The sequence below is a fragment of the Nicotiana attenuata genome, unplaced genomic scaffold (assembly GCF_001879085.1).
Source record: "Nicotiana attenuata strain UT unplaced genomic scaffold, NIATTr2, whole genome shotgun sequence".
Lineage (NCBI taxonomy): Eukaryota > Viridiplantae > Streptophyta > Magnoliopsida > Solanales > Solanaceae > Nicotiana > Nicotiana attenuata.
Genome location: NW_017671561.1, coordinates 203618 through 231206, shown reverse-complemented (window position 1 = coordinate 231206; position 27589 = coordinate 203618). Strand labels below are relative to the sequence as shown.

The following is a 27589-nucleotide window of genomic DNA, read 5'->3' as shown; positions in this document are numbered from 1 at the left end:
AAATTTTATACATTCAGATGTTAAAAATTAACAGTCTTAACTATTTAGTATTCAGATCTTAATACATATCTTAATGTATTCATATGTGTATTCAGATTCAGATGTCTTAATCTTAATATACATCTTAATATTCAGATTCGAACGTCTTAATCTTAAAAAAAAAAAAAAATATATATATATATATATATATATATATATATATATATATATATATAGGCCTAAGTGGTGTCCACTTCTAAAGGATAAAATCATAAAAATGAAACCACGCGTCTAAAGAGTTACAAAAAGTGTTACACAAATGGCCGGCGCATTGATTGCTAAGTACTAAAATTCTTTTTTCTGTCTTTGGCATTGGCCATTATTCCTCTCTCTTTTTGCCAGCTTTAGTTGAATTTCAACTTTCAACCAGTATTGGTCACTCTATCCTGCGAAAATTCCTCAATTCTAAAGGATGTTCATCACTAGTAAGTGATACTATTAAAATTTATATTTTTATATTATCAATGTATTTTAATCTGTTATAACATGTAATTTACCTTATTTCTTATATTACTAATCCCATTTTTTATAAACAACTACACTTAATTATCATCTATGGATAACTACAGTGTACAATTTCTTCTACACACCATTAGGGGTTGTTTGTTATACGGATTAAATTATCCCAGAATTATAGTCTTAAAATTATAATCCCTAGACTAATTTATCCCACCTAATGAAATAAAATAATATCGAGTTTGATGGGATAAGGTGAGATAAGAGTTTATACTATATTTGGTTGACACTATAAATTTATTCTGAAATAAATTTATCCTGGAATAAATTTATACTGGGATAAATTTATACCGTCAACCAACATAGTATAAACTTCAAAAAAATGTGTTCAATCATAAGCAAGTCGCCTTGGGATTAGAACCCTTTTCACCTGTATATTCTACATTGTGCTTTTGATCAAAGACTTACCAGGAAATAAATAAATGTTGATTTTCTTTAATGCGTTTCACAATATTCCTTTTTTTTTGCCCTCATAAATAATAGAGAGAGTTCCTTACCAATGGTTTTATCTATCTTTTGGGAAATTGGTTCCAAGTGTAGGCCATGCAATCTTGTTCAGTTGCTTTCTTCTTGTTGTTTAGTGTAGTTCTTTTTCATAGTGTAAGTTATGAAAATTGAGGATTTACTTTTACTGCTCTGTTGATGTCAAAAGCAATAAATAAGTAGACATCAGATAAAAATGAAACCAATTTATTGAATTTTCCTCCCTTCTTTAGCTGAGAGTCTATCGAAAACAATCTCTTTGCTCTTTCAGGTAGGAGTAAGGATGCGTATATCTTACCCACCTTAGACCCCACTTGTGGGAATTAGCTCTGTTTGTTGTTGTTGATGTTGTTGTAATTTATTGAATTTTCCTCTTTCCAGATTATTGGTTATGAAATCTAAGGACTTTAGTACTACTGTAACTCTTTTACAGCTTTGTTGTTGTCAAAGTGGCCTTGCTTTGGATTTCTGCTTCTTTTGGCATTTCTATTGTTGAGCACAAGAACAAGTACTAGTTTAGCTTATGATAGACGCGAGATAATAAAGGCGCGTCATGGAGCTGTTGCCACTGATGATGGACGATGCTCGAGGATTGGAAGAGACGTTCTACGAGAAGGAGGCCATGCTGTGGATGCAGCAGTGGCTGCAGCTCTTTGCTTGGGAGTTGTTAGTCCGGCGTCTAGTGGCATAGGTGGAGGAGCATTCATGCTAATAAGATCAGCAGATGGGAAAGCACAAGCCTTTGATATGAGAGAAACTGCTCCCAAGAAAGCCTCTGAGGTATTTGAACTATTGGAGTCTTTTGATTGCGTAGATTCACAATTACTCAATTTAATAGCTTGTCTTCAACTGTGTCGCTGGGTATGTGAACAAAGTCCCACATTGATAGCTGAAAAGATTGGAAAGCTACATATAAGGTATAGAAATCACTTAATGGTGTGAGGCTTTCTTGAGGAAAACCGTGCAGGTTTGGCTCAAAGCGGACAATATCACACTGTGCTAATAGTATCTTTGGGCTAGTTTAGCCCGACATGTTTAAACCTAGGTTGAAATCCACTAGGAAATCAAATCAAATATGTGTAGGTCTCATATCTATAGGAATACAAATTAACACTGTGTTTTAGTCCCATATTACTTGATATGTTGAGCAAACATGTACACATACATACTCTGGTAGAAACAAAATTGACAATCTAAAATAGATGAATTAAGTTAGAAGAGCAGATGGCAGTGCAACAATGCTAAAATTGGAAAGGATATAAGACAGTTGAGATGAGGAGTTCATTTGGTGAATCGTGCTTCTCATATTATATCTATAATTCGAAGAATGTTTATCAGTGATATCCTTGACAGGAATATTAGGAAAAGGCAATAAAAGAATGTACTGCTTCAGTTTGCACTCCATATAAATATGGAAGTTTTGCTGCTTAACCACCAATATTATGTGGATTGCACTAGTTATTGCATTGTTTCAAGTTCTTACAAACTCGACGAAATATATGTAGACGATAGACTTTTTGCAACTCGTGTCATATCTTTCTTCTCCAGAATATGTACGTAGGAAATGCTGCTCTAAAAGCTAGTGGAGTTCTTTCAATAGGAGTTCCAGGAGAAATTGCTGGCCTTTACAAAGCGTGGAAGCTATACGGAAAGCTTTCATGGAAACGGCTTGTGAGGCCAGCTGCACATCTAGCTCATAGCGGGTTCAAGATTTCACCATATCTTCACATGCAAATGTTCAAAAGCGAATCAGATATTATGTCGGACAAGGGACTTCGCGACTTGTTCACATCAAATGGAAGCCTTTTGCAGATAGGAGATATATGTTATAACAAACAGCTAGCTAAAACACTTAGAGCACTTTCCGCATATGGAATTAGGCCATTTTATAATGGATCAATTGGGGTTAAATTGATCAAAGATATAAGAAAATCCGGAGGCATATTGACAATGGAAGACTTGCAGCAGTATGAAGTTAGAATAAGAGAACCTATCTCTGCAGATGTCATGGGATTTAAGATACTTGGTATGCCACCTCCTTCAGCAGGAGGTGCTGCAATGGTGCTAGTAAGTATATCTCTTTGATTATTTCACTTAGGGTGCGTTTGGTATGAAAGAAAATGTTTTTCACATATGATGTTCTCCTGAAAAATAAGGGATTTTCTATTTTCTGGTGTTTTGTAAGTAAGCAGAAAATATTGTCCTAAGCGCATTTATATATAATCTAGGCAGACATTATAGGGTGGGGGTGGGTGGGGTGGGGGAGTTGGGGGTTGGGGTTTGAGGTTCAGGGTCCTGGTTTGGGGGGTCGGTGGTCAGTGGTCGGAGTTTCGGGTTTGAGTTCGGTGTTTGGGATTTAGGGTCCGAAGTCGATTTCCGGTTGTCAGGGTCGGGGTTCGAGGGGTCGGTGGTTGGGTTTCGGGATCGAGTTCAGTGTTTGGTGTTCACGGTTCGGGACCTGGGGTCTGGGGTCAGTTGTCGGTTGTTAGGGGTCGGAGTCTGAATTGGGGGTCGAGGGGTCGATGATCGTGGGGAAGGCAGACGGGTGGGATTGGATGGTGCGCCGAGGGTGAGGGAGGTGGATCGCGGGTTGGGGACTGAGGCTGAAGAAATAAATGCCTTTATTTGTCTTCCTCAGATACTGAACATTCTTGCACAATATGGAATTCCCATGGAAGGTCCAAGCTCCCTTCTAATTCATCGACAAATTGAAGCGTTGAAACATGCATTTGCACTGAGGATGAACCTTGGCGATCCAGATTTCATTAACATTAAAAGCGTCATAGATGATATGCTGTCAACTGAATTTGCAAAACAGTTGAAGAAAACCATATATGACAACATGACTTTCAGTCCCAATCACTATGGTGGCAAGTAAGCAACTTTAACTAAGACTTGATATTGCTCTCTCTTTTACCTTATTTATATTATCATATCTTGAAATCCTGTATCAAGAAAACTTGTATTGTTTTTTGCTAGAGTGAGTGGTATATTCAAATGTAACAATTTTGACAAACCTTTGATCTCAAATAGGTGGAATCAAATCTATGATCATGGTACCAGCCACATGTCCATTGTGGACAGTGATCGAAATGCTGTTTCGATGACTAGCACCGTAAATGCTTACTTTGGTGCAAAATATCTATCACCAAGTACAGGGATAGTTCTTAATAATGAAATGGATGACTTCTCAATTCCTGAAAAACGTTCCGAAAATGTTCCACCACCAGCACCTGCAAATTTTATCCGTCCGGGCAAAAGACCATTGTCATCAATGGCACCTACTATTGTTCTCAAGGTAAAGATTCAGGTTTTGTCCGCGTTTTAACGAGCTTAACTCATTGACGAACAAAGCGGGAGTTTAGTGTACCAGGCTGCCCTTTAATTCATTGACGAACATACTTTACAATAGGGGATTTTGTTGAACCTTACTTGTAATAACAGGGCGAACAACTAAGAGCGGCTATTGGTGCAAGTGGAGGAGCAATGATTATTGCTGGTACAACCGAGGTTTTTCTGAATCATTTTGCAAGGGGAATGGATCCCTTCTCTTCTGTAATGGCTCCAAGATCTTACCATCAGGTACTTATATTATAATAGCCAATTGTTAGTATCAGAGGCGGATCCATGATTTCAATAGAATGGGTGTACTATTGTGAAGAGGTGGATCTAGAAGTTATATTTGACGGGTTTTACTTTAGTCTCTTATCATGAACCCACTAAACTTTTGAAATTATAGGTTCAAAATTATATTTATATTTATAATCTGTGTCGAAAACAAGACCGTTCGGAATAGAATTTAAACTGCCAATTTCACTTGTAGAGGTGCACCCAATAATAATTGCACTATAGGTGTCTTTGAGCATGGGTGCGCACATATTTTGAAGAAATATAATATTGTTATTCATGGTTTAAGGAGAGGAGTATGGGTTCACGTGAACCCATATCCATTAACCTAGATACGCCTCTGGTTATTATCATTGCAATAATCCAATATGGGCGATAAATAACACAGAAGGCAAGATAAAATATTTGATAGTCTTTGAAAGATCATATTAATGGATATTCTCAATCTGGTTGAATACTGAATAGATTGATAAGATGCTTCTCATATTTCAAAAGTTTGCTTTTAAATAAAATGGAGTTACTTCCAATTTTATGATTTTCAAGCTTATTGAACCTTCACAATATTGTTCTTTGCAGTTGATTCCAAATGTTCTACAATACGAGAATTGGACGATTGTGACAGGCGACCACATAGAAGTTCCAGCAAAAACAAGAACTGCCCTGCAAAAGAAGGGGCATGTACTGCAAAGTATCGACGGAGGGACAATTTGTCAGTTTGTTGTTCAAGAATTCAAGTCATCAAAGTTGGGGGAGCTTGTAGCTGTAAGTGATCCAAGGAAGGGCGGATTTCCCTCTGGTTTTTTAGATGTACAATGTCGGACAAGGAGTTGTCGCTACAAAGGATCCTACAACGAAAGCCATATATGATCAGACCAGCTGATCATGTGAGATTTTTCTTTTATACACAACTAGAAACTACCATTTGCCTAGCCTAGATGAAAGCCGTAGCTAGAAGCAGGGGCGAACACACATGGGAGGAAGTCATCTGACTGCTTTCTTGCAAAGAGTACTTCTTGCTCCACTGGCCAAGCTCATATTTTAGCTTGTAAAGGTTACGGGTTCGAGGCTAGACCTGAACATTCCCTTTGCAATAATATTCAACTAAACCATTGGGTCAAGGCTCTTCAGCTTATGGGAAAATGATATTAATTATTACTACTACTTAATTTTTTATTTATTTATATAATGCGACACTGCTTATAAAAAGTTGTACCTACGCCCCTGGCTAGAAGGATGAGTTGCCATTCAGAAGCTCTTATCGAAGGCGGAGCTAAGTTCAAGCAAGGGGGTTCATAAGGGAAGATTTTACATTTTAGTCTGGTTGTAAAGGTGGTTCAAAACCTGTTTTAGGTCACAGGTTTTGATGTCCTCCTACAAAAGCGAATAATCTGTACTTTGTAACAGCTATAGACTCGTGTATTGAACGACAATTCATGGAAATGGTCCCGGCGGGGCTCGAACCCGCGACCTTCGGCTCATAAGACCAACGCTCTAACCAACTGAGCTACGGGACCATTACTTTAACAATAAGTAAGATTATTATATAAATCAGTAATTACATTGTAATTCAAGGTCTTCAGGAGATGAGAATGATTCTACCCCTGATTTCTTGATATTCTATACTCATTATAAGTATCATGATAAAACACTTCGTAAACGTAAAAAAGTTCTCATCCGTAGGATATACGATTATTTTGAACATCAAAAATACAGATGTAGTATTTTATTCTAATAAATATTAGTAATCTACAATAATGCTAAAAGACTAATCCGAATCTGATCTTTACACAAAATCATACTAGTTAAGTCGTAAATTGATTTAAGAATATGTTTAAATTAATTATGATTCGGTGATAAGAGTGTATTTCAAGATATATGCCATGTATTCAATAGTTTGGTATAACACCACGTAGTAGTATATAATTTAAGATTTGACTATGAAATTTATGATTGTTTCCCCTTTAACATATCGAACACAAAGACTAGAGACCTTAAGAACTTGAGCTAGTGGAGACTAGGACTATTGATGTCTACCGATTACGAAAATGAGGAGTAGCTTGATTAGCTTTTCTTGGACTATTGTTGTACGTGCGTTGTGCATGTATTCCAAATTAATAAGTATATGTTTAGCTTTAACTCTATTTCCAGAAGGAGAAGATTATCGCGTATAAATCCCAAGTATTCAACATATATCTTTTGTAAGCGACAAATTTATTCGTAAGAATTGATAAGAGAAGAGAAGTGCTCGATAAGAATATTATATATTAGACAAATAGTAATTTAGTTATTTCCTAATTTTAAGGACTTTAAAATTAGCTAAAATTTTGATTATTAAATCTTTCCTTATTTAAAATGTGTATCTCTTTGTATAGCAATATTAAATGCAGTAAATCTCTTTTTATAAATAAACTACTTATATTTAGGAGTTTGAGATCGTTGACGAATTTGCCATTTTTATTCTCAAACAAAGTTCACGGTAAAGTGTTTATGAATGAAAACAAGTTTAAAGCCTACGAACACCCAATTATGTCTTCTAAAATCCTACCAAATCTGGTGGCTTTGTGTTCACCTATATACAAAATTCACCAAAGGAAAACTTTTTTTTTTCCTGTTGATTCCACCAAATGACTTAATGTAAGTTTTCATAAAGTAAGTTATTTGTATTAATTTATAAATCTTTGAGAAATTGTGATAAAAGCATATGGAGTAACAAAATATCCATAATTTTAGATTTAATGTTAGGTCACATAAATAATAACATTTTTCAAACGATATAGTTAAAGGATATTCTTTTCAAATTCATGCAAAATCGATAGATCAAATCCATATGTAAACTTGAACGATCTTTTAACGTTAACAACAAGCACTCATTCTTTAACATTTATGTATAAAAAATAAGTACATATTATACTCTTTAATTCAAAATCAAATTCTAGAAATGCTTAATTAATAAAAGGATATTTGACAATTGCACGTCAAGTTCAAATGATACATCTAATTTTAGAGGAGACAAAGATATCGCTCCTGCTGGGATAGCCGTTGCTTGCCGGGTTACCTGCAAATAGAAGCAATACAAACGTATATTATGCATTAATTTAAACATGATGCAAGCTCCCGTTGGACCATGAGAGTCGTCTTGGAACGGTTAGAGATGGCGTCCTTAGACCATGATATCTTGGGCCATGAATTGTTTAGTGAGGGATTCGCAGGCCATGAAATGGTGTTCTCGGGCTATGAAAATGGTGCCTCCGAACCATGACGCCCTTCAATAATGATATGCAAGATTGAGGGATCCTCAGGCCATGGCATGGTGTCTTCCGGCTATGAGGATGATGCCTTTAGACAATGACGCCTTTGGATAGATTGGCGATATTTCAGCCCATGAGATGCAATAATATGATGTTAATAAGACAAGGCTTAGTCTTGTGAAATGGAGGGCAGAGCTTAACCCGATTGAAAAGCAAATGAATAGTACTAAAATAGAGCAATATTTGTGCAAAGAGGGACATTGCTTAGTCCCATGCAGATGGGGAGGCAAGGATTACCCTCATGCAAGTATGGAGGCAGGGATTAGCCTCATGGAGTCAGGGATTAGACTCATGCGAATGGGGAGGAAAGGATTAGCCTCATGCAGGTATGGGAAGGCATGGATTAGCCTCATGCAAGTAGGGAGTCAAAGATTAGACTCATGAAAGTATGGAGTCAAGGATTAGACTCATGCAAATGGGGAGGCAGGGATTAGCCTCATGGAGTCAAGGATTAGACTCATGCAAATGGGAAGGCAAGGATTAGCCTCATGCAGGTATGTAGTCAAGGATTAGACTCATGTAAACAGGGAGTCAAGGATTAGACTAATGCAAATGGGGAGGCAGGGATTAGCCTAACACAAATATGGAGGCAGGGATTAGCCTCATGCAAATATGGAGGCAGGGATTAGCCTCATGCAAATATGGAGGCAACGATTAGACTCACGGAGTCAAGGATTAGACTCATGCAAATAGGGAGTTAGGGATTTGACTCATGCAAGTATGGAAGCATGAATTAGCCTCATGGAGTCAAGGATTAGACTCATGCAAATGGGGAGGCAAGGATTAGCCTCATGCAGGTATGGAGTCAAGGATTAGACTCATGCAAACAGGGAGTCAAGGATTAAACTCATGCAAATGGGGAGACAGGGATTAGCCTCATGCAAGTATGGAGGCAGGGATTATATGTAATTTTAGCTTTAAAATACCAAATGCGATTATAAAAATGCATAAAATATATTAACCATATTTTGGCATAAATATAGAAATTAAATGACTAAATCATCATAAAAATAATTTGAGAAATAATTATTGGGATTTTATGAATAAAAAGGGAAGAAAACTAATCAACTTAAATTCCTAAATTCATGGAAACAATTGTAAAACCCTTGTGCATGCTTATATATGCATGTATATGCTATTCCGAAGCTATTTATGCATATAAAAAATATAGAAAAAAATTGGGTATCAACAATAGAGACTTGCTTCCGGTGTATTGTGTGACAGAAAGGTACCACCAAAACTTAAAGGTATATTTTATGGATTGGTGGTCAGACCGGCTATGTAGTATGGGGTTGAGTGTTGGCCAGTCAAGAGCTCTCATGTCTAGAAGATGAAGGTAGCAGAGATGGTGATATTGAGATGGATGTGCGAGCACACCATGTTAGATAGGATTAGGAATGAAGTTATTCGGGACAAGGTGAGTGTGGTCCCTATTGAGGACAAGATGCGGGAAGCACGACTTAGATGGTTTGTACATGTGAGGAGGATAAGCACAAACGCCCCGGTAAGGAGGTGTGAGAGATTGACATTGGAGGGCCGTACGAGAGGTAGAGGTAGGCCGAAGAAGAGTTGTGGTGAGGTGATTAGGCATGACATGACGCAACTACAGCTGACCAAGGACATGACCCGTGATAGGAAGGTATAGAGGTTGAAGATTAATATAGTAGGTTAGGTAGTCTAGATTATTCATACCGGTAGTGTTAGTATGTACTCTCGCATTTGGTTGGTAGTAGGCTTCTTTGAATACCTGTCGTTTTTTGCATTTTAATCATCTTACTATCTTGTTATGTATGCTGCTTTTACATGGGTTTTCGGTGTTGTCCCGTCTTGTTTTCTTGTTATTATTGTGGCAGCTATGCTTGCCTGAGTCGATGGTCTATCAGAAACAGCTTCTCTACCTCTACAAGGTAAGGGTAAGTTCTGCGTACACACTATCCTCCCCGGACCCCACTATGTGGGAATATACTGGATATGTTGTTGTTATTGTTGTTGTATAGCATATGTACTTATTTTTTTAGAAATGGAGTATATGACGTCATCGTATCTTACTTAAAACTTCTTCACATAATAAAAATGAACTTAAATTGCTCGTTAAAATTTGTACTCCCTCCATCTCAATTTATGTAAAAAAATTTGGATTTCGAGAGTCAAATAAATTTTTTATTGATCGTAATTTTTCTTATGCCTTTTAAATTAATAATTCTTGTGACTTATAGTATTCTTTTTATATAATTTTTAAATTTATAGTAAATTTTATTTATAAAAACTAAAAGATTATATGTCCAAGTTCAATCAAATTCAAGAAATTGATCCTTGATGTTTGAACTACGCCACAGTAGGAATACTATTATTATGATCTGATAAATAAAAGGAGGCTCATATTTGAATCTTTTGAACCCAAAGAATAAGTAGTCGGCATTTCGGCAAGTGATTCAAAGGTCAAACATTTATTTTTTATTTTTTTTATTTTACTTTGCTATAAATACTGAGTAATTGACCATATTGCTCTTTCGACAAGTTCAGATTCTAGCTTTCATCTTTGGGTCCAAACACATGTGTTTTAGGACATGTTTCATCTGGAGAAGTGACATGTGCATTGGCTATTACCCTCTTATTTTTGTTATACTTGAAGTTCTAACTGTGGCCCTGAGGATAACCATGAAGCTTGAAGTATTTGTCCTTAGTATGACCTAGGCGTTTGCAGTAATCACAGAATGGTATAGTTCTGTTAGTGTTTGGAAAGTTAGCATTGGGGGCATAATTGGTTACGAAGTTATTGTTTCCAAAATTATTGGCATTTCCTGAAGTGTTGACATGAAGGGAAACAGATCCTGCAGACAAATGATTTGTAGGTTTCATCTCTCGTTGCTTTTCATCTTGAATGAGCAGTGAAAAGGCTTGTGCCATTGAAGGCAGTGGATTCATCATGAGAATGTTACCCCTTACTTCTGTATAAACCTCATTCAATCCCATAAGGAATTGAATCAATCTCCTGTCCTGTTCTGCTTTGTGCATATTCTCCTTGGCACGACAAGTGCATTGACAGCTGCATTGTGTCTTTGCACTGAAGGTGCTTAGTTCTTCCCAAAGCTTCTTCAGCTGAGTATAGTAGGTAGTGATATCCAAAGTACCCTGGGATAAATCATTGATCTCCTTCTGAATTTGGTACAATCTTGCACCATTAGTCTGTTCATAATGATCTTCTAGTTCTCTCCATAGTTCAACTGCATCATTAGCATATTCTACACTATCTGCTATCTCCTTTGATAGTGAATTAAGAATCCAAGAAGTCACCATATCATCACAACGTTCCCATTGCCAAAATTTAGGTGACTGAGGATCAGGTTGTTTTCACTCTCCACTAATAAATCCAGTCTTACTTTTTGACAGATAAACCACGCAAAACAGCACGTCGCCATGATCTATATCCAATTCTACTAAAGGCTACGTTGACTAACATAGCTCCAGGATTGTCTGAAGGATGTAAGTAGAGAGGATCACTAGGATCAATTACAGAATTAGGAACAACTTCGACATTTGGAGTAGTACTGGTTCCATCGCTTTGATCGGTAACAACCACATTTATTTTTGAAGAAATACGCAGTCGAAAATGGAAGAAAACTAGATCGAGGGCAAAATTAGGTACTTACACAGTATGAACTGAAAAGAATTTAGAACAAAATTGAGAACTCCTTCGGACTGAGGGATGACTGGTACGAGTGGATCGAAGGTCTCTGTGCTCTGATACCATGTCAATTTACGCCATAAGCGGATGAGTTGTTGTTCTCCATTAGAGAGTTATAGAAGCTTCGATTGAGAACGGAGAAGAGGATTGATTTCAGAGATGAAGAAATGAACTTCTCGTCTTTGTATTGCTGCATACCAGTACATATATACACACGAGTATAAGACAACAAAGTTTATCATTAAGAATAAAATTAAATAATTTTTAAATATACAAAAAATGTGTCGTATAAAGCATGTCATTTTTTTAAAAATAGAGTAATACGGAAAAAGTGCCTCATAAAATATAGTAAATAGAGTATTTTTAATTGCAACAAAAAGTCACTTCCTACAATAACAAATCTAGGAAAGCTAAATATCAAATGGAAATTAGTGTTTAACTTATGCTCATGGATAGTGCATTGAAATTTTATATTACTAGTATAATTTACTTACACGTCTTATTTTTCGTATTGCTAATTCCATTAATTATGATTAATACTTATAATTTCGTTCGAGTGTGGTCTGCTGGTATATAAAAATTTACGTCGTCAATGTATGCAAAATAAACTCATGAAAATTAATGATCCAATAAAATCTGATTTTAATATTCATAAGCATACACAAGCCTTCAGGTTTCATCTACTCAACATCTCCAAAACAGCAAATACATCAGCAAGAACCTTTCCTTTCTCTCAACTTTTTCCTTTTAATCCATTTATCAGAGTAACAAAGTGCGTGAGTCTCAAACGTCATGAAATGGCAAAAGAAGCCCACCAGTATGTGACACATGGAAACAATAATCATTAATGCTAAAAATCTATGTTATTTACATAATTACATTACTATATTATTTGAACTCAAAATGATCTATCACCATTTGAATATGCAAAAATGATCAAATTAATTAGGAAGGAGGCAAAGTTAGCAGTTACGGTGGCTAAGACTGCAGCATTTAGTCGTTTATATGAAGAACTTGAGGGCAAAGGCGGGGATAAGAGGCTGTTTAGGCTAGCCAAGGTGAAAGAGAGAAAGGCCCGTGACTTGGACCAAGTGAAGTGCACCAAAGACAAAGAAGGTATAGTTTTGTTGGATGAGGCACATATCCGTCAGAGATGACAGACTTACTTCCATAGTCTCTTGAACGAGAAGGGGGACAGAGACATTGTTCTGGGTGATTTTGGGATCCTCCGAGAGTCGATGTGACTTTGGGTATTGCAGGCGGATTAGAATTGAGAAGGTTATTGGGGGCTATACGTAAGATAAACTGGGACAGAGCGACCGGGCCAAATGAAATTCCGGTGGAGTTTTAGAAGAGTGTGGGCATGACGGGCTTGGAGTGACTTACTAGGTTATTTAATATCATTTTTAGGAAGAAAAAGATGTCTGAAGAGTGGAGATGGAGTACGATGGTTCCTTTGTACAAGAATAAAAGTGATATCCAAAATTGCAACAACCATCGGGGTATTAAGCTACTTAGTCATACTATGAAGGCGTGGGAGAGGGTGATGGAGCTAAGGGTCAGGAGAAGGTTGTCTATTTCCGAGAAATAGTTTGGGTTTTTGGCGGGGCGTTTGACTACGGAAGCCATTCAACTTGTTAAGAGATTAAAGGAACAATATAGGGAGAGGAGGAGGGATTTGCATATGGTGTTCATCGATTTAGAAAAGGCTTACGATAAAGTCCCGATGGAGGTTCTGTGGAGATGCTTGGAGCCTAGAGGCGTACCTGTGGCCTACATTAGGGTCATTAAAGACATGTATGATAGAGCTAAGACCTAAGTGAGGATAGTGGGAGGGGTCTCGGACCATTCCCGGTCATGATGGGGTTGCATCAGGGGTGGGCACTCAGCCATTTTTTGTTTGCCCTAGCGATGGACTTACTAACTCGCCATATCCAAGGGGAGTGCCGTGGTGCATATTATTTGCGAATGATATTGCTTTGATTGATGATACGCGAGACGATGTTAACGAGAGATTAGAGGTGTGGAGATAGACCCTGGAGTCTAAAGGTTTCAAGCTGAGCAGAACCAAGACAGAATACTTGGAGTGTAAGTTTAGTGGTGCTACTCTGGGAGTGGAAGAGGAGGTGAGGCTGGATTCACAAGTCATTCCTAGGAGGGGAAGTTTTAAGTACCTTGGGTCTATTATACAGGGGGATGGGAAGATTGATGAAGATGTGACACATCGTATTGGGGCGGGATGGATGAAATAGAGACTTGCTTCCGGTGTATTGTGTGACAAAAAGGTACCACCAAAACCTAAAGGTATGTTTTATAGATTGGTGGTCAGACCGGCTATGTTGTATGGGGCTGAGTGTTGGCCAGTCAAGAGCTCTCACGTCTAGAAGATGAAGGTAGCAGAGATGATGATATTGAGATGGATGTACGTGTACACCAGGTTAGATAGGATTAGGAATGACGTGATTCGGGACAAGGTGGGTGTGGTCCCTATTGAGGACAAGATGCGGGAAGCACGACTTAGATGATTTGGACATGTGAGGAGGATAAGCACAAACGCCCCGGTAAGGAGGTGTGAGAGATTGACATTGGAGGGCCTTACGAGAGGTAGAGGTAGGCCGAAGAAGAGTTGTGGTGAGGTGATTAGGCATGACATGACGCAACTACAGCTGACCAAGGACATGACCCCTGATAGGAAGGTATGGAGGTCGAAGATTAAGATAGTAGGTTAGGTAGTCTAGATTATTCATACCGGTAGTGTTACTACATACTCTCGCATTTGGTCGGTAGTAGGCTTCTTTGAACACCTGTCATTTTTTGCATTTCAATCATCTTACTATCTTGTTATGTATCCTGCTTTTACATGGGTTTTCGGTGTTGTCCCGTGTTGTTTTCTTGTTATTATTGTGGTAGCTATGCTTGCCTGAGTCAATGGTCTATCGGAAACAGCTTCTCTACCTCTACAAGGCAAGGGTAAACTCTGCGTACACACTATCCTCCCCGGACCCCACTATATGGGAATATACTGCATATGTTGTTGTTATTGTTGTTGTATAACATATGTACTTATTTTTTTAGAAATGGAGTATGTGACGTTATCGTATCTTACTTAAAACTTCTTTACATAATAAAAATGAACTTAAATTGCTCGTTAAAATTAGTACTCCCTCCGTCTCAATTTATGTGAAATTTTTTGGATTTCGAAAGGCAAATAAATTTTTTATTGATCGTTATTTTTTCTTATGCCTTTTAGATTATAATTCTTGTGACTTATAGTATTCTTTTTATATAATTTTTAAATTTATAGTAAATTTTATTTATAAAAACTAAAAGATTATATGTCCAAGTTCAATCAAATTCAAGAAATTGATCCTTGATGTTTGAACTATGCCACAGTAGCAATACTATTATTATGATATGATAAATAAAAGGAGGCTCATATTTGAATCTTTTGAACCCCAAAGAATAAGTAGTCGGCATTTCGGCAAGTGATTCAAAGGTCAAACATTTATTTTTTATTTTTTTATTTTACTTTGCTATAAATATTGACAAACTAATCTCCTCTTTATAATCTCCCTCTTCACTCTTTCTTTTCCACCCAATTCGCTTCCGTGATTTCTTCCATATATTGTTCTTTTCCCATAGATTTATCTTTAAAGATCTAAAATGGCTTCTCTACAAAAGTCGACACTAGATTTGACAAGTCAGCATTTTCTTGATGGTGTTGATTTTTGGGAAAATTTCCTCACATCAGAAACCAACACTAGTTCTGATTTAAATAGCTTTAAATTCGAGGCAAAAGCACCTCGTATAAGTTCAAATTCCCGGAAATTCAGTTCAAAAACAGAGGATTCAGTTCAGAAAATGGTAGATACCTTGAAGGCGAAGTGTTACAGAGGGATCAGGCAAAGGCCAGGGGGGAAATTTGTTGCAGAGGTTAGTGACCCGACCCGAAAAGGGAAACGGGTTTGGCTAGGAACTTATAAAACTGCAATAGATGCAGCCATGGCATATGATAGTGCAGCGTTTAGGCTAAGAGGGAGCAGAGCAATTTTGAATTTCCCTCATCTATTTATGGTAATTCTTGTTTCTATCTATGTGAAAACCTTTTCTTTTTAATAATCCGATAATAAATAAATATATTTTTATATTTAAAAATAATCAGTTTAATATCTTTATTATATTTTTAATGACATATATCTTAAAAATCACTTTCATTTTTTTTTCAAATTTTAGAATTCATGCGGAGTCAAATAATTCATGAGAAACTACATGGCTAAATTGATGGATTTTTATACTTTCGTGTGTTATAGTCCATGCATGAATTCAAGCGACCGGATCGGTAACGCCTAAAATTTTGCGGGCTAATACTGATTTAATTTCAATCATAGGAAATGGAATTCAGATTGTCTGAGATAAATGGCATTTTTTACCCATAGGAAAACGATTCACAGCGTTCAGAGAACAATGGTACTGCACTGTTTGTTCCTTCTTGCTCTTCACATAGGCACGACTTACTCAACAATGAAGGGCTAGAGCAAGTTGATTTATTACTTCCGCATGCAACAGAGGCAACTGTGATGAACACAGGAAGTATGGTTAACGCGAATGTAGCACATGATTTTTGCAACGACGGAGGAGAAACAGTGCAGCCCGATTTACGTTGTGAGAAATCAAATGTAGAAATTGATTCAAGTAGTAATGACAAAGTGGAGCATAATGATATTGCTGGAGGAAGTTCATCATGTGAAAGACTTTTGGTTGAAGCTGATGCAATGACCAACATTCAGAACATAGATTCAAAGAACAAGTGCACAATAGCGAGGCTAGAAAAAGATTATGGGATTACTCGCGAGATTCTAGAACAGCATTTTGGGAAGACTCTTGTAGATGCTGCCAAGACACTACGTGGTAAGTTCACTCTAGTGCATATATTTGAGGCTTGTATCTCTTTCATGTTATTAAAACTTGCTCCTTTTTAGTTTATCTGAACCTTTTCGCTATTCGAGATTCAAACTATGTAAAATTTGACCGACATTCTGAAAATTTGTTTTTTCATCATATTAACATGAAAAAAATTGTAACTTATTGTAGCTTGTGTATAGATTTTGAATATCTGAATATTAATTTTAAAATATCGAGTTAACATAATCCAAAAGTGATTAGGTCCACATAAATTGGAATGGAGATCAGTGTGTTTGTATGCCCTTTAATTAGATGAGATAAGCGTTGCTTAGGTTCACTGAAATCCGTTTTTGGAACTTGTTTTTTGCAGTTAGTCGATCAACACTGAAACGAGTATGTAGAGAATACAATATCTCTAGGTGGCCACATCATAAGACCAGAAAGGTTTATCACCGCGTTAGCCAAGGTGTATCTCTACAAAGTGCTGAACCATATGTGGAAGATATTCAACAACGTCCTGATCTGTCCCAGAAAAAAGGCACAGATCTTTTGGCGCATAAAAAATCGCCTGCAGCAGAAAAACGTTGTGATAATCTGATGACTTTAAAGGTTACATATAGAGGCGATATCATTAAGTTTCAACTCTCCCCTTCAGCAACCAGGGTAGAACTGGAGGTGGAAGTGGAAAAGAGGTTTAACATATCACTTCAAAAGTGTTCAATCAAGTATCAAGATGACGACGACGATTGGATTTTGATAACTAGTAATTCAGATTTGAGGGACGGTATGAATTCATTGAGATTGTTAGGAAGAACTACTATGAAATTACTGGTTACCCCAATATCTGAGACATGAATTTTCCCTAAGTTATTATGGTTCATCTTTATTGCAGAACTTTAGAGTGTTGTTTCTTTGCCAGTGATATTTGTTGTATGTCTTTGAGCTCATTACAAATAATAGAGAAGTCTAATTTGACAACCCTTTTGGACTGTTTAATATCAGTTGCTTCAGAAAAAAATGATTTAAGTGCCACTACTGGCATTTGTATATAAACTTTTTTACAATCGTTGAACCAAGTAACTGTCACCCTTTGGGGTGGGGTCCTTCACCGAACTCTGTGCGAATGCTGGATGCTTTGTGAACCGAGCTGGCTTTTTTTTTTTCTTGTTGGTATTGAGAGATATTGGGATAGAAATTATTGGAGTTCAGGATTATCCTTAACTTCGAGTTTATTGTAGTGTAAATTGACAGATAAATTACTTTGATCAGTAAATTTCGAGTCTACTATAACATGTGTTTCAGCCATAATAGTTCTTGTGTAGTACAGTAGATAATTGTTTATCAGTATTTATGGACACTATTGGTATCAAGATTTCTATAGATAAATAAGTAGGTTAGCTCTTTCGAAACCTTTAATTAATTTTGTACTTCCAAATATTTTCCACAATACAGGTGTGCCCGTATGTTAGGATCGAAAAAGTCAGGTGTCATGCGGAAGCTAGTAAAGCAAACGTTGAACGATGATAAACCACACATAACAAAGAGAAATTTGCCAAAAGAGACACAAACATTTAACGTGGTTCGGTCAACTGACCTACGTTCACGGCGGAGATGAGCAATCCACTATAATAAAAGAGAGTACAAAACATCGAGAGAACAACCTCAAGAAGAGACAAACACAAGTGACACACTAACACTTGTCCCGTAAAGTTCTCCCCCTAGACACGACCCTCAAGCCCCCTATGGCTACATTGTGGATGTTACTGAATGTGAAGGAAGGATCCTCAATTTATAGAAGTCCAAACCTTTTCCTACAAGAAAAAGGACACCAAATATTGGAGATTTATAATTTCCTTTTACAAAAAGGAAAACCAGTTAAGGTAATTATATTGCCCTTTTCCTTCAAGAGATAAGAAAACCAAATATGGTAAGAAAATTATGGCAAACACCTAACAATTTATAGAAGTCCAAACCTTTTCCTACAAGAAAAAGGACTAGCCAAATATTGGAGATTTATAATTTCCTTTTACAAAAAGGAAAACCAGTTAAGGTAATTATATTGCCCTTTTCCTTCAAGAGATAAGAAAACCAAATATGGTAAGAAAATTATGGCAAACACCTAACAATTCTCCCCCTTGGCCTGAATTTTCTGACAAAATAAACTTGATCCACCTTCTTCACATAGCCTTCAACAGGTCGCATCTCCAGATCTCCGCCACAAAGTTTGTCTCAACGTGCGTAGCACTCCGGTTAAATTTCTCAGACAAAAAATTACGATTATCGTCAAATATGTTGCAGCTAGAACTGAACACGCCAAGATGAACCTGTCTTGAACCTCGCTCTGATACCACTTGTTAGGATCGAAAAAGTCAGGTGTCATGCGGAAGCTAGTAAAGCAAACGTTGAACGACGATAAACCACACATAACAAAGAGAAATCTGCCAAAAGAGACACAAATATTTAACGTGGTTCGGTCAACTGACCTACGTCCACGGCGGAGATGAGCAATCCACTATAATAAAAGAGAGTACAAAACATCGAGAGAACAACCTCACGAAGAGGCAAACACAAGTGACACACTAACACTTGTCCCGTAAAGTTCTCCCCCTAGACAGGACCCTCAAGCTCCCTATGGCTACATTGTGGATGCTACTGAATGTGAAGGAAGAATCCTCAATTTATAGAAGTCCAAACCTTTTCCTACAAGAAAAAGGACTAGCCAAATATTGGAGATTTATAATTTCCTTTTACAAAAAGGAAAACCAGTTAAGGTAATTATATTGCCCTTTTCCTTCAAGAGATAAGAAAACCAAATATGGTAAGAAAATTATGGCAAACACCTAACACCGTATACATATGAGTTTCAGTATTCTCTGTCTTTCAGTGTTGCTTTATAAAGCACACTAGGGTAGTGAAAGACTGAACATAGGCGGTTGTTATGTGAGTGTGTGTAATATAAATCTGGTAAATAGGAAAGTACTTGAAGAGCATGAGCATACTTCTGTTAAGCCGACGTATTTTGGTAGGGGTGTGCGTTCGATTTTCGGTTCAAATTCGGTTTTGGTTTTAGAGAAGTGCAATCCACAAAATAACTTTGATTTGGTTCGATTTTTCTCTTTCCGGTTAAATTTTTTTCAGTTTGGTTATTCGGTTATGCCATATAAGATAATTAACATAATCGAATATTTGTATTTTATGGTGAGAAAATAAAAATACTTTATGGAGCAAGTCCTAGATGAGCTAGGATTCCCTAGGAAGTTTACTTTATGGATCCTAGAGTGTGTTAAGACAGTGAACTACTCTATTATGGTGAATGGAGAACCTACAGCTCCTTTTAATGCAGCTAAAGGACTCAGGCAGGGGGACCCAATTTCTCCATTTCTCTTTGCAATAGCCATGGAATATCTTAGTAGGAACCTTAATGCTGTGAAAGGAAGCAAAGAATTCAAGTACCACCCAAAGTGTTCTAAGTTATCTCTGACTCATTTGTCTTTTGCACATGACTTATTACTATTCTCTAGAGGAGATGCTGAATCTGTGGCTACTCTACATAGATGTTTCAAAGAATTCTCAGATGCATCAGGCCTTCAAGCCAACAAAGAAAAAAACTCCATTTATTTTGGAGGGGTTGCTCAAGGGATGTAGGATCAAATCCTAAAGTTCTTAGGATTCCTTAAAGGAGAGCTTCCCTTCAGATATCTGGGGATACCTCTAGCTACAAAAAAAATCTCATTAATCCAGTGGCAACCATTGATTAACAAGATGGTATCTAGAATCACTTGTTGGACTGCCAAGAAGCTGTCATATGCAGGAAGAGCTCAGTTAATTCAAACTGTCCTCTTTGGTATCCAAGCTTACTGGTCCCAATTGTTTGTTATCCCCTCTAAAGTGCTAAGTACAATTGAGGCCTATTGTCGAAGCTATCTGTGGTCGGGAACAAACACAATCACTAGGAAGGCTCTACTAGCTTGGGAGAAGATTTGCACACCAAAGTCAATGGGTGGACTAGGCTTGATAAACATGAGATTTTGGAATAAAGCTGCAATAACTAAAGCTAGTTGGGACATTGAACATAAGATAGACAGGCTATGGATCAGATGGTTGCATGCATATTATATCAAGAATCAGCAATTTTGTCAAATGGCTATTCCTCTACAGGCTGGTTGGATGGTAAGGAAAATGTTTGAGGCTAGAAATACATTAGCACTGATTCAAAACAACACTGCTGGTAGTTTGATTAAGCAGATATATCTTTAGTTAATTGGGAACAATGAGAGAATTTCATGGAAGACATTGAGATTTGGAAATAATGCTCGTCCAAAAGCTCAGTTTACAGTATGGCTACAGATGCAGGGTAGACTTCTGACTGTGGATAGAATTGACTCCTGGGGTGTAAATGTGGATCATGTCTGCAATCTATGCAATAGTCAAAATGAAACGAGAAACCATATTTTCATGGATTGTCCTTACTCTGTCAAAGTCCGGGAAGGTGTGCTAAAATGGATGAAGGTTCCTAGTTTCAGGACAACACAATGGGAACAACTGGAGAATTGGATCATTCAAAGAGCAAAGGGTAAATCACAGAGAGCTCAGGTATTCAAAATGGAATATACAGAATGGGTGCATACAATGTGGATTGAAAGGAATCAACGCAAATTTGAAAAGAGATCAAGGAGTGCACATCAACTGGTGAGGGAAATTGCATATGTGTGTAATATCTGTGCACCTACTAGAATTAAAGAAATGGTCCAGCAGCTTAGTATTTAGTTAGTTCTAGTAGTAAGTATTTCTTAGTTGCTTAATTAGATAACAGACTGTGATGTAGTCGTGCTATGGTTCATCATTTGTAAATATTCTGGTGATTAATAAAAAATTTAATTACCAAAAAAAAAAATTATAGAGAATGAGAAGTAATAATATTAAATTTCTTAAATATAATTTTTAATATTAGTAATGGATAAAACTTTAAAACATAATATTTAAAAATAGCATGTCCAAACATAAAAATTCAAGATCTAAATCGTAATTTCAATTCAAAGGAGAATAATTCGTGCTTGAAAATATTAAAACCTGAACAAACATAGCAAAATGGCCTCCTGGCCACTTAAATTTGTACCTAATTGTCAACCTGGTAAACAAACTTAAAATTTTCTTATTTGAACACCTCAACTTGACGGAATGAATATTAATAAACAACTTTGATCGTTGACTATGCTTATGGCAGTGACATAGATAATGTGGACAAAATGTGTGCCAATCACGCAGAAAATGCGCGTGAGCACAATATTTTAATTTAAAAAAAAATACTAAAATCAAAAGAAAAAATTTAAAAAATGAAAAAGAAAAGGGAAAAAGCACCCCGTTGCCCATCACTACTCGCCTCTCCCCTCTTTCTTCTTTTCACCATTAGCCTCTCCCCAGTTAGCTCCCGTCAGTCCACGTAAAGAACTAAAAAAGTATATGTGACCATTTGAGTTTTTGTCTCGTCATCTTTCTCTAAAAATAAGTAATTACAACAAAGGTAGCAGCCATTTTTATTTGTTAGAGAGAGCTAAAATTAAAGTAAATGCATGAAATAAAATTAGTCGCATATTTTTAAATATTTAAAGAAAGAAAAGGCATGAAATAGAATTAGTCGCATAATCAAAATAAATTAAAGAAGGTATTTTTACTTTATTAATCATACTTGATAGGGTAGGTAAATAAATGGTATTCAACAATCTATATGGTTTCCTTACATATTACCCTTCATAAATACTTTCACCCAATAAATTACTGGGAAAATTGACATTTGATTTGTAAATTGACCTTGGTTGCCAACCGTCTGGAATGACATTCGGGGCAGTGACACTTTGCTTTGTTTCTGAAGTAAGTCTCAGGGAAAATGGAGGTTTCTGTGTGTCTGGTTATATGCCAACACTCCAAGTTGCCCCAATCATTCGCTGCATAGGTACCCAAGTCGAATTGCTTGTTTGGATTTCAACTAAAGAAAGGTCACCATCTCCACTACTGCTTCAGATGTAACTGCGAAGAAATTAGGATTGGAGCCTTTGCCCACCTTAAATAAGATATTTGTGTTGTAGTACATGCTACCCTGTAAGGTTCAACAAAAATAAAAGAAATTAAATCGTTAGCGGGTGTTCCTCAGAAGGAAAATAAGGAAAAAAAATAATTTATTGCTTCCTATTCCTCCTCCACCCCCCCCCCCCCTCCCCACCCCAAATAAATAGATATAAAACCTCCGTATAAGATGGACCAAAAAAAGTAACTTTTGGTTTTTGTAGAACAAACTCACCTTTGGTAAAAAATCGAGATTCTTCCTGCATTGTATAATTGTGAAGCTTCACCAGACTTTGCCAATTTTCCAAAGGCAATTCCACTTATATCGAAGTGAACCGGATCATTATTGTATACTCCTGGGCACTCGTCTGTAAGTGTTACTGTTATTGAATTACCTGAACAATGCGGATTTTGGTCTTGGGTACACAACACCTGAAAAACATGTCGATCATATAGAGAAAAATATTCATGCACATTCTCTCTTTTGTTTTAGAGTTTAATTTCCTTGTCATCTCATGCAAAATAAGGTACAATTATTCTAAAATTACAGATTTACTAAATGTAACGGAATTAGAAATTATGTCTAGTGGATTCAGAGAGATCTAAAAATATTACATTCGGAATTTGTACCTATATTTTCTCTTATAAGGAGATTTAAAATTTTATATATTTTATACTTCTTTACCCTTATATATATATATATATATATATAACACCCAATTTACGTTCTCTACCCCCTCAAGTAGGGATAAGGTCTGTATACACACTACCCTCCCCAGATCCCACTTATGAGAGTTTACTGAGTTGTTGTTGTTGTTTTACCCAATTTACGTTATGTAACTTTCTAACAAAGGAAATTCAATGCCACATAAAATGTGTTTACCTGGTAGCATGCACCACATCCAGAGCCTTGCTTAAAAAGAGCTTGATTTCCCGCAGTGATCATTGCATTATAGGGAGCACTTGCTACGTCATTTTCGAGCCCACATGCTCCACCTAGAACAATATAGTAAGAATAATTTCTGTTTTTCAATCATTTTGCCCTAGAATCATTAATAAAGTATGTAAAATCAAGACTATATTGGTCAAGCCATTTCGATGAACATTTGTCTACAAAATTCTATTCGTATAAATTTTTTTATTATGTAGGGGAAGGAAAGAGAAAATTGATAAAGGTATTACAAGAGAAAATCAAACCCTCACCAACAAAGTGAACTTCAGATAGCTAGACAACAACTGAACTATTAAAATTTACCTTCAAAGTTGTATTTGAAATCTAAAGCAGGTTTCATTTAATTTTAATCTAGTAGGCGTACTACATAAGTCTTATGAAAAAAGAGAGTAGAAACAAATGACATTTCAAGACATTACCACTCCCAGGACTAGTAGGATTTTCATAAAAGGTTGCAACAGCTTGTGAATAACCGCTTGGTTGGCAAGAGGAAAATCAAACCAAATACGAGCAAAAAGCTACAAAAATCCAAAGGAAAAGACACTGAGAGAAATTTGTAGCCATGAACTAGTAATTATATTTGATTAACTAAGTGATGCTCTAATAACTTTTTGCTAATTGCTTATGCATTGCCAAGTTAATTGGTACTATTTATAGTTAATAATAAGTATTAGTTAGTTGAGGATATTATCTATGAATAGTGAACCATTTTATCAAAGTTGAGAATATTAACTATGAATAATGAACCATTTTGCCAAAGTAGAGGATATTAATTATGAAAAATGAACTATTTTACCAATTTAATGTAAGAACTTTATTGCCTCACCATTCAATTTGCAGATTTGTATTGCAGGATTATAAAGCAGGCGATTGAAAGATTACTACATCTCATGATCATGATTGTCATCATCCCTTTAATTCTTTTATTTCTCTTTGCCATATGCCAACTAGACACCATAAGATCGAGGTCTCTACTATCACAGAACAAGAGGCATGTAGTAAACATATCCAAATGCACAATAAATAACCATAAGTTGAGAATATCTGTCAAGACCCAAAATTCACGAGTCATGATGGCACCTAATCCAACCCGCTAGGTAAGCCAACTAATAACTATCCAATTCCACTAATATTAATAAGATAATTAAATAAAAGGAATTATCTAACTCTTATACATTCCCTAAGGACTGGTAGTACAAATCATGAGCTTCTAAGAATAGGATTTACAAAGCTGATATGAAGTAAATACATCTTCTGTTTGAAAAGTACATAAACAGGGTTTTTATAAATTTAAGGCTACCATGAACAAGAGGCAGCTACAACAGGAACACAAGTACATCTTCAAATCCGGCAACCATCGAGCACAGCAGCAACAACAGCCAACGTCTGCATGTAATGTGTAGAAGTGTAGTATCAGTACAACCGACCCCATGTACTGAGTAAGTAACAAACATAACCTTAGGTTGAAAGCAGTGACGAGCTAGAACATAGGTCGGGTCCAACACCAATAGCCAACAACAGTTCATAACAACATAAAGCAATTAAATAAATAAGTAACTCAGAGAAAAAGTGCTCAGCTTTTTCATAGTTTTCCGAAACAGATATGCTTTTCAAGTATATCAGTGAAAACCCAACTCCTTTACCGAAAACATCAAAAATACAAGTAAGTTTGAAAACTGTGAGTTTTTCCCAAAAATCCTTTCAACAGTAAATATGATGTTTCATTTTCTCCCCAGATAGCAAGTGCAAAATACCTCTCTATGCACATATGTCAATATATGTGAGAAGTCATGAATGACGTGATATCGTACGACATGAGGAAAATACATTTCTATACCGATATGCCATGTGCATGTCAAATGCGATACGACTCAGTAATAAAACCATATGCATACTCTCAGAGTATCAATTCACTCAGTCCTCCCAGTCACTCGGTCCTCACAGTCACTCAGTCCTCAGAGCCACTCAGTCCTCACAATCACTCTATCCTCCCAATCACTCGGCACTCGGCACTCAGAAGGAACCTGCGCTCACTGGGGGTGTGTACAGACTCCACAGGGACTCCTTCAGCCCAAGCGCTATAACAAGCCAATCATGGCATATATCACTAAAACATGATGCGGCGTGCAGCCCGATCCCATATATATATCCTCACCATCAAGCCCTCGGCCTCACTCAGTCATCAATCTCTCCAATCTCTCGAGCTCTCAATGTTATGAAATATCAGCCCAAAAATAATGATGTGTTGTATCAATAAATAGTAATAGAGACTGAGATATGATATGCATATGAATGCGTATGACTGAGTATATAATGCAATGAAAGCAGATAGCTCAACAGCAGAAATGACCTCAGTGGGTTACAAATTGAACATTCCATAAGCTTCTAGAGACCGGCGCCTGGGTACGGCAATTGAGGTTGCTCCTGCTATAATTCAAGGGCCCATCAGCAGAAATGTCTCGAGGAGTAGTTAAACGGGCAGGAGATAATAACAGAATAATTGTGTGCACTGGTGGACCTTATACTTATGTACCCGGGCTAGCGCCCTCTCTCTCTAGCAGAATGCTATCTGTTATAAAACTAGCGTTCGCCTTCTATGAGTAAAATCCATTCTCTAGCGGATTCCCATATGCTGAGATAGTCCGATTAATCCAGATGATAAGGGAATGACTGATGAGACTACCGATACCTTTTATCGAGTAAGTCATACCGAGCTTGGTGAAAGATAAAAAATGGTACTAGCTAAAGAGAAGGATCAGAGAAATTTCTTTAAACTCTCATACAAAGGGGAAAAAAGCTACGGTTGAAAGATCACTGGGTTTAGGAGGAGGCTAGGTTAGCCGAAAGATGGTTATCGGTTCAAGAACGTAAGAGTTGGATAAGCATGTAGCCTAGACATGGATTCTAGCATGGATCACAGCTCAATAGCTCAAGTACTTAGAAATTTCATGGTTACAGGTAAGATCAGATAACTACACAGTACCACAGAAACAACGGAGTCACAATTCACACGGTGCACGCCCGCACGTCCGTCACCTAGCATGTGCGTCACCTCAACACCGATCACATAGCACATAATTCGGGGTTTCACACCCTCAGCACTAAGTTTAGAAGAGTTACTTACCTCGAACAAGCCAATTCCAATACTGAGCAAGCCAACCGATGCTCCATGCGTGCTACTAGTCCTACGGGTAAGAAAAGGAAAAACTCTCAACTACCTACTAACCTTCTACCCTAATACTCGACCTCCACAACCTCCTATCAAGGGTCATGTCACGCCATGTCCTGCCTAATTACCTCTCCCTAGTACTTCTTGAGTCTGCCTCGACCTCTTCTCAAACCCGTCATGTTCAACCTCTCACACCTCCTAACAGGAGCGTCAATGCTTCTCCTCATCATAACACAGCCACGTCATAATTTCTTTTTAACATTATTTATACGTTTGAACTGAAGACTAAAAGGTGGTCAAGTCTGATACCACATAATATTATTATGACAGATGGCGAAGAAAAGAACAGAGGGTGGAAAATCAATCTCCGTCGTCCTACCGGATAAATTACCATTGGCAGAAAGTTACTAGCAATTCTTGTCAGAAGATCAGTATTGAGAACTTGACTTGAGTATTAAATGGAGTGATAGTCCTGGATTAAAATGGCCCTCGCCTAGAAGCATCGACATGCATTGTAAAAGGTTGTAACGAAAACTTCCCTAGATTCTCTAATGTTGGTATGTAAAGGCCAACTCATCGTTGCACTTATTTTAGAAGGATCAGTATGCATCACCTGATATGACCAAGATACTATCAACCTGGTTCTGTGCAAATGAACACTTGGATTTTTTTACAAATACATGGTAGTCCCCGACTCAGTAACTTAAGAACTGTATCTATCCACCAAATGTTGATGTAGTGTAACACTGTATATAAGTAATGTTGAAGGCCGATTTGTGGTCGAAATTGGATGTTGGACTCGTATCGGAATGGGTGTTCAGAATTTGTGAATTTGATTGGGTTGTGGG

The 27589-nt window shown here is 37.0% G+C and overlaps 5 protein-coding genes and 1 non-coding gene across 7 annotated transcripts; 3 read left to right on the top strand and 3 right to left on the bottom strand.

The window, feature by feature from the left end:
* Window positions 1-262: 262 nt before the first annotated feature.
* LOC109208994 (gamma-glutamyltranspeptidase 1-like) lies at window positions 263-5980 on the top strand. 2 transcript variants are annotated; one of them, XM_019372162.1, is made up of 7 exons: window positions 263-464; window positions 1472-1818; window positions 2587-3105; window positions 3677-3912; window positions 4072-4336; window positions 4483-4620; window positions 5242-5980. In XM_019372162.1, the coding sequence occupies exons 1-7, from the start codon at window positions 452-454 to the stop codon at window positions 5530-5532; spliced, it is 1809 nt and encodes a 602-aa protein (XP_019227707.1). In that variant the 5' UTR covers window positions 263-451; the 3' UTR covers window positions 5533-5980. The 2 variants fall into 2 exon arrangements, with proteins under 2 accessions (XP_019227707.1, XP_019227708.1); XM_019372163.1 differs by lacking the exon at window positions 2587-3105 and having other exon boundaries at window positions 265-464.
* Window positions 5981-6105: 125 nt separating this feature from the next.
* On the bottom strand, window positions 6106-6179 carry TRNAI-UAU. Its single transcript has one exon. It is a non-coding gene; the product is annotated as a tRNA-Ile (tRNA).
* A 4428-nt stretch (window positions 6180-10607) lies between these two features.
* LOC109209000 lies at window positions 10608-11270 on the bottom strand. The gene has a single exon (XM_019372171.1). It carries the CDS (start codon window positions 11268-11270, stop codon window positions 10608-10610), a length of 663 nt encoding a protein of 220 aa, XP_019227716.1.
* A 3927-nt stretch (window positions 11271-15197) lies between these two features.
* On the top strand, window positions 15198-17673 carry LOC109208992 (protein NLP2-like). The gene is made up of 3 exons (XM_019372161.1): window positions 15198-15732; window positions 16095-16566; window positions 16931-17673. The coding sequence occupies exons 1-3, from the start codon at window positions 15322-15324 to the stop codon at window positions 17413-17415; spliced, it is 1368 nt and encodes a 455-aa protein (XP_019227706.1). The 5' UTR covers window positions 15198-15321; the 3' UTR covers window positions 17416-17673.
* A 2649-nt stretch (window positions 17674-20322) lies between these two features.
* Window positions 20323-21327, top strand: LOC109208999. Its single transcript, XM_019372170.1, has 2 exons — window positions 20323-20730; window positions 20818-21327. The coding sequence occupies exons 1-2, from the start codon at window positions 20323-20325 to the stop codon at window positions 21325-21327; spliced, it is 918 nt and encodes a 305-aa protein (XP_019227715.1).
* A 1239-nt stretch (window positions 21328-22566) lies between these two features.
* On the bottom strand, window positions 22567-26743 carry LOC109208998 (putative expansin-B2). Its single transcript, XM_019372169.1, has 5 exons — window positions 26697-26743; window positions 23992-24047; window positions 23504-23616; window positions 22856-23052; window positions 22567-22654 (listed from the first exon to the last, which is right to left on the bottom strand). The coding sequence occupies exons 1-5, from the start codon at window positions 26741-26743 to the stop codon at window positions 22567-22569; spliced, it is 501 nt and encodes a 166-aa protein (XP_019227714.1).
* Window positions 26744-27589: the final 846 nt, after the last annotated feature.

Coding starts and splice junctions, on each gene's coding strand:
- LOC109208998 (XM_019372169.1), bottom strand. CDS start 26,743: ATGGAGCATCGGTTGGCTTGCTCAGTATTGGAATTGGCTTGTTCGAG. Junction 23,617..23,991: donor TCCTACTAGTCCTGGGAGTG/GTAATGTCTTGA, acceptor ATATTGTTCTAG/GTGGAGCATGTGGGCTCGAA. Junction 23,053..23,503: donor GATGTGGTGCATGCTACCAG/GTAAACACATTT, acceptor CATGTTTTTCAG/GTGTTGTGTACCCAAGACCA.
- LOC109208992 (XM_019372161.1), top strand. CDS start 15,322: ATGGCTTCTCTACAAAAGTCGACACTAGATTTGACAAGTCAGCATTTT. Junction 15,733..16,094: donor ATTTCCCTCATCTATTTATG/GTAATTCTTGTT, acceptor TTTTACCCATAG/GAAAACGATTCACAGCGTTC. Junction 16,567..16,930: donor TGCTGCCAAGACACTACGTG/GTAAGTTCACTC, acceptor TGTTTTTTGCAG/TTAGTCGATCAACACTGAAA.
- LOC109208999 (XM_019372170.1), top strand. CDS start 20,323: ATGGTATCTAGAATCACTTGTTGGACTGCCAAGAAGCTGTCATATGCA. Junction 20,731..20,817: donor CTCTACAGGCTGGTTGGATG/GTAAGGAAAATG, acceptor ATATATCTTTAG/TTAATTGGGAACAATGAGAG.
- LOC109209000 (XM_019372171.1), bottom strand. CDS start 11,270: ATGGTGACTTCTTGGATTCTTAATTCACTATCAAAGGAGATAGCAGAT.
- LOC109208994 (XM_019372162.1), top strand. Junction 3,913..4,071: donor CCCAATCACTATGGTGGCAA/GTAAGCAACTTT, acceptor GATCTCAAATAG/GTGGAATCAAATCTATGATC. Junction 4,337..4,482: donor CACCTACTATTGTTCTCAAG/GTAAAGATTCAG, acceptor TTGTAATAACAG/GGCGAACAACTAAGAGCGGC.